This window comes from Carlito syrichta, unplaced genomic scaffold, assembly GCF_000164805.1.
Source record: "Carlito syrichta isolate Samal-C Ts95f unplaced genomic scaffold, Tarsius_syrichta-2.0.1 Scaffold316302, whole genome shotgun sequence".
Classification (NCBI taxonomy): domain Eukaryota; kingdom Metazoa; phylum Chordata; class Mammalia; order Primates; family Tarsiidae; genus Carlito; species Carlito syrichta.
This window is the reverse complement of record NW_007260398.1, coordinates 802,061-807,129: the sequence shown is the minus strand read 5'-3', so window position 1 is coordinate 807,129 and position 5,069 is coordinate 802,061. Positions and strand designations below refer to the sequence as shown.

At 43.3% G+C, this 5,069-nt stretch overlaps 1 protein-coding gene across 5 annotated transcripts in view; it reads right to left on the bottom strand.

Moving 5' to 3' along the window:
* LARP4 (La ribonucleoprotein domain family member 4) overlaps window positions 1–3,194 on the bottom strand; it is an 82,801-nt gene extending 79,607 nt beyond the window's left edge. For 2 of the 5 annotated variants that reach the window (XM_008074089.2, XM_021707039.1), the window contains exon 1: window positions 2,975–3,194. In XM_008074089.2, coding sequence (XP_008072280.1) covers window positions 2,975–2,992 — 18 coding nt within the window. In that variant the 5' untranslated portion in view covers window positions 2,993–3,194. The remainder of the gene's footprint in view (window positions 1–2,974) is intronic. The other 3 variants (XM_008074086.2, XM_021707037.1, XM_008074087.2) reach the window with 2 other exon arrangements.
* Window positions 3,195–5,069: the final 1,875 nt, after the last annotated feature.

Below are 5,069 nucleotides of genomic sequence, written 5' to 3'. Positions count from 1 at the left end.
CGGAAGGATCGCCGGAGCCCAGCAGGTCGAGGCTGCGGTGGCTGGGAGCGGCCACAGCACTCCAGTCTGGGTGACAGAGTGAGACTCCAACTCAAAAAAAAAAAAAAGATTTTTTTAACATATAATAATAAGCAGTGGCCAAGTACAATGGCTCCTTCCCATAATCCCAGCACGTTGGGAGGCTGAGGTAGGAGGATCCACTTGAGCCCAGAAGTTTAAGACCAGCCAGGGTAACCTCATCTCTACAAAAAGATAATAAAAAGCAAGCAGTAATGAGTATAAACCTTTCAAGATAATTGCAAAAACTGTAATACGATATGAAAAAATATGATTTCTCCTGGTGACAAGGTCACAGACACTGTTGCCTCCACTGAAATTTTTAAAATTTTCAATTCTTTTCCATCTAGATTTCAGTTAGAAGCTAGTGAAAATAAACACGCAAATTTTCCCTCAACTTAGCTCATGTACTTCTTCAGTTCTATCCAAAAACCCAGATTAAGAACTCTTGGCTTATGAGAAAGTGCAAAAATAAGTTCTGGAGCCAGAGACCTGTGTTCTAGAAGCCAGACTTCAGACTTTAGTCCCCATATTATTTACACTTGAATGACCTTAGACATCTAACTTCTGAGCTTTGGTTCTCTCACTGAAAACAATTCCTATATCATGAGGTTAGAAGGATCAAATATTAGTTAACAAAATGACAAATAGTCAATGTGCTCTTTTTTTTACTGTTTTTAATACCACATATGTAGCCCCAAATATTGAATGACATTACTAATTTTCAATAAACCTCATTATATGATAAAATAAAGAACATACTGGTTCGCAAAGAAAATGCTTATTGGTGATATTAGCTTTAAATAGTTTAGTGAAAGATATGGTAGAGTTTGTCTAAACTGAGAGGTCAGTTAGGCCTGAACTGCTAAAAGCCTGTCCATATGATTTGACATCAGAACCGGAATATACATCGTAATTCCACTACTTTACTTTTACTAAGTCACTTAACTTCTAGGCCTCTGTTTTCTCATTTGGAAAAAATTACAATGTTGCTTCAGAGACAGGAGAGGATATAGCTTAAACAATAAATAGAGCGATTATTAAAGTTCATATTTCAATAAAGCCAAAGAAATCAATTTGGAATTCAAAAGTTTATTTTGGAATTCATGTTGATATAAATCAAACTTCACAATCTTTCTTTTGCCCAGTAAAACATATACACACTTAAAACCTGCGGTATTTGCATGGCACGACATTCCTACAATGAACTGACACTGCTTAAAATCTTATCTGATTTCTTATTCTGCCACAGGAAAATAAGGATCAAAAATGGTAGAATAGAGCCGGGCTCGGTGGCTCAGCCTGTAATCCTGCGCCTTTGGGAAGCTGAGGTGAGTGGATTGCCTGAGCCCGCGGGTGCGAGACCTGCCTGAGCTAGGCGAGACCTCATCTCTACAATAAAATAAAAAAATTAGCCGGGCGTGGTAGCGCGCACCTGTAATTCCGGCTACTCGGAAGGCTGAGGCGGAAGGATCGCGGGAGCCCAGCAGGTCGAGGCTGAGGTGGCCGGGAGCAGCCACTGCACTCCAGTCTGGGAGACAGAGTGAGACTCCAACTCAAAAAAAAAAAAAGGTAGAATGATAGTAATTTTAAATATTTTCATGATTTGCCTGTAATGTTCCAATGAACGCTTATTATTAATGTTGGATATACCCTAAGATAGCACTCTTTTTAAAAACTAATTTAAAGATCTCAAACTTATCAATTACACAATATCAGTTAGTTTAAAAGAAAAAAGTAAAATCATATATTTATGCTGGAATATTACGGAGCAAGATTTTTCCTCTACCCCCCCCCCCCCGGGGGGGGAAGCCATAGGCTGGCCCCGACTCCCGGATCCATTATACAACCTGTAAATTCCTTCTCTCATCGAAAAGATGCTTTTAATGGACATAGTTAACAAATGCCAAGTTGCGAAGTTGCAGCTTTGCTGGTTTGACGTTTTCACAATGTAAGAACAATATGATCTGGAATCTACTCAAAGCATTAGCCAGACAGTCAGCTGATGCTCACTGCACACAAGAGGACAGAAATATGAGAAATAAAACTTCGGATTTGTGTAAGGCAGGTATCCACTACCTTGAAAACTAAAACTGGCCAACAGCCGACGTTCAGGTTAAAGTAACAAAAGTATTCTTATTGTTCAAGAAACAATACAAAAAATAAAAAACAAAACACAGCTTTTCCCCGAATAAGTTACTCTCGTTCTTGGAATTCTCCTCGCAAAGGACTTTTAATCGGTTCACAGAACCAACCCCCAACACGCAGCCGCTGCCGGAGTAACTTTTACAAAAGGTCAAAGCGGTGCCTTTCAAGGCTTCCAAGCCCTACTGGCTTCTCGGTTCAAAGTAACTCGCTTTTAGCCGCAGAACGTTCCAGAGATCCAAGGACGGGAACTGAACTCAACTGGGTGCAGGTTGCTAAGAAGAAGTTTTCCGTTTTCTTTCCAAAACACTCCCCGCGCCTCACCTTCCTCCCTCCGCGGCCCCACATGTTGCGTGCCTCCCTCCCAGAGGGCCCCGCGAGGCCTCGCCGCACCCCCGGAACGCGCCCACCTGATCACCCTCTTCCCCGGCCGACTCCGCCCCCCCGCCGCCCCCCCCCCGCGCCTGTTGGCCTCCCTCGGGAGGTCCATATGGGACACCTTCTCCTTCCTCCGGTCCCCGCGCCACACCGGACAAGCCCGCGACCCTCCGCCTCCGATCCTCCCCACTCCCGGCCTCACCTCCAGCCGCTTCCTAAACTGTTGTGGGCGCGCGGAGCGGAGCCGCAGGCCTGCACGGCCCAGGTGCTGTGTCAGCCTGTCGGCCGGCTCCGCGGCGTGTACGGCCTGGAAAGTCACATGGCGGGGGGACCGGCCGGCGCCTCCACACTCCCGCTCTCCTCGGAGCAAGACGAGACCCCCGAGTCCACTCACCTCCACGAAAAGCAACATGTCTTCCTCCGCTCGGCCCAATCGTCCCCGCCGCCGCGACTCCAACTGGCTCACAGGCCCGAGCCCCAGTTGCCAGGATAAGGACACTCGCTCGCCTTGCCCCTCCACCCGGCAGTGGACCCGGCTCCTCCCCCGCCGTCAGCCGCTGCGGCCCGACCCGCCCAGTCCCACCTCCCTTGAAACAACAACTGTTTCCGGTTCTAGAGAAGAATTACTTCCGGAAGGAGCGACGGCCCTCGGCGCGCTCAACTTTTGCGCTACCTTTTCCAGCGGGGGTATGGAATGTACTATCATCTGGCGGGTGCGGGGGGGAGGGGGGAGTGACGAGCAGAAGGAGAGACCATTCTGTGCCACGGGGGTGCGTGCAAAGCTCATTGACGCATTTTATGACTTGCCACAGATAGCTACCTAGGCCCTAATCATTGCGTAGTTTTCTTGGTTCAAAATATAGATCTGATCAAAAGCTGATCTTGTAAGAAGTGTGACTGAACAAACGCACAACCTGCCGAAATCGTGGTGGCTCGCAGAAAAAAAGGAGAAAAGAAAAAAAGCTGTTGTAGTAGTAAGTATATTAGTAGCAGCTACTGTATATTAAATGCTTACTCTGTGCTTGGCACTATACTGAGCATTTTGCGTGAATTAATCTTAAAACAAGCCTATGCAAGAAATACTGTTATCTCCATTTTACAGTTGAGGGGGCCCTCTAGGAAGGGAGTTTTCCCCTAGACACACCTTTAAAGAGCTCGCTTGAATCAGGCACCCTCATTTTAACATAATGCTACTTAATAATACCTCGTCTGGATAGCCTCTTCATTGATGTTCTGCAATTATTTCAAAGGAAATACAGTTAAAACAATTTCAAAAAATTATCTTTATCATTCTTTGTTAGAGGATCCAAATTTCTTACTATTTTCATCAATACCTGGTAGGATTTCTCTCTCTCGTACCAATCCCAATTTTACATCCTAGTTCAGACACTTATGTTTTGAAATAATCATGTCTTGATCTTTTCCAGGGGATTTTCGCGATCCTCTTATTTTAAAGTTTTTTCTGAAGTGAAAGTTTCATTTTCACCAAACCACTGTTACTTGTTTTCAAGACTTTCCTACTCTGATCCCATGTAATCTTCCTTGCTTTAACCTCAAAAGAATCTCCTCACTCAGATACCAAATTCACTACATCATCAAATCACTGAAATTTGTATCCCAGACCCAACCTAATCTGATCTTCTGTAAACTCCTGTCAGGTCATTAGAATTAAACCAATCTCCTCACTTTCCCCCTAAGATACAAACTCATTAGCACTCACCTTTAAAGCCATGGCTCAAGGCGTCTTGCCTATATGGATTGCCTTCATTTGTCAAACAACTTTCTTTTTCCATAAAGTTTCCCAAGAGGCTCGGCTCCCCACAGACCTCCTCTTCATGTCCCTTGTGAGCACTTGATTACTATTTTTTATTTTTAATTATTTTCTTCACAGGAACTCTATCATATATTCTTCAGTTTAGGATAATGGTAGCTGCATAGTAGAGTTTCAACAAATGCTTGTCTAATTGAAAGGGAAGGAGAAGGATTTAAAAGTTTGCTTTAAAAAGTCTTCATTTCCAGTTGCTGATTGATGAATTCCATGCTAAATGAAAAAAATACAAGTAAGAGATGGAGAGAGAGAGAGAGAGCAATAATGCTAAATTAGTTATTTGACAAGTATTTAGGCTGCTTTGTGAATGCTTGAGGTAAGCAATGCAAGAGAAAAGTTATTCAAGGATATCACAATCTAATAATATTATCAACAAGGTACTTAACTAGGTGAATTGATAATGTCAAGAAATTCAGAACAATGTATATTTTAATCAGACCTACATTTATAAAAAATAATTCTCCTTAACTGTGATCCTTTCAGATGACATTGTGAACTTCTTTGAGTAAACAGACTTAGTCATGATTTATAGGAAAGGAGAGAGTAATGTTTTATGACTGTAGGGTGTAGGGGAAGAGTTTGGTCTAACAATCACAGAAAGTATTCTGGGGCTTAGAAAAGTGTCCATAAAGAAAGGAATCTGAAACTATAATGGTTCTCA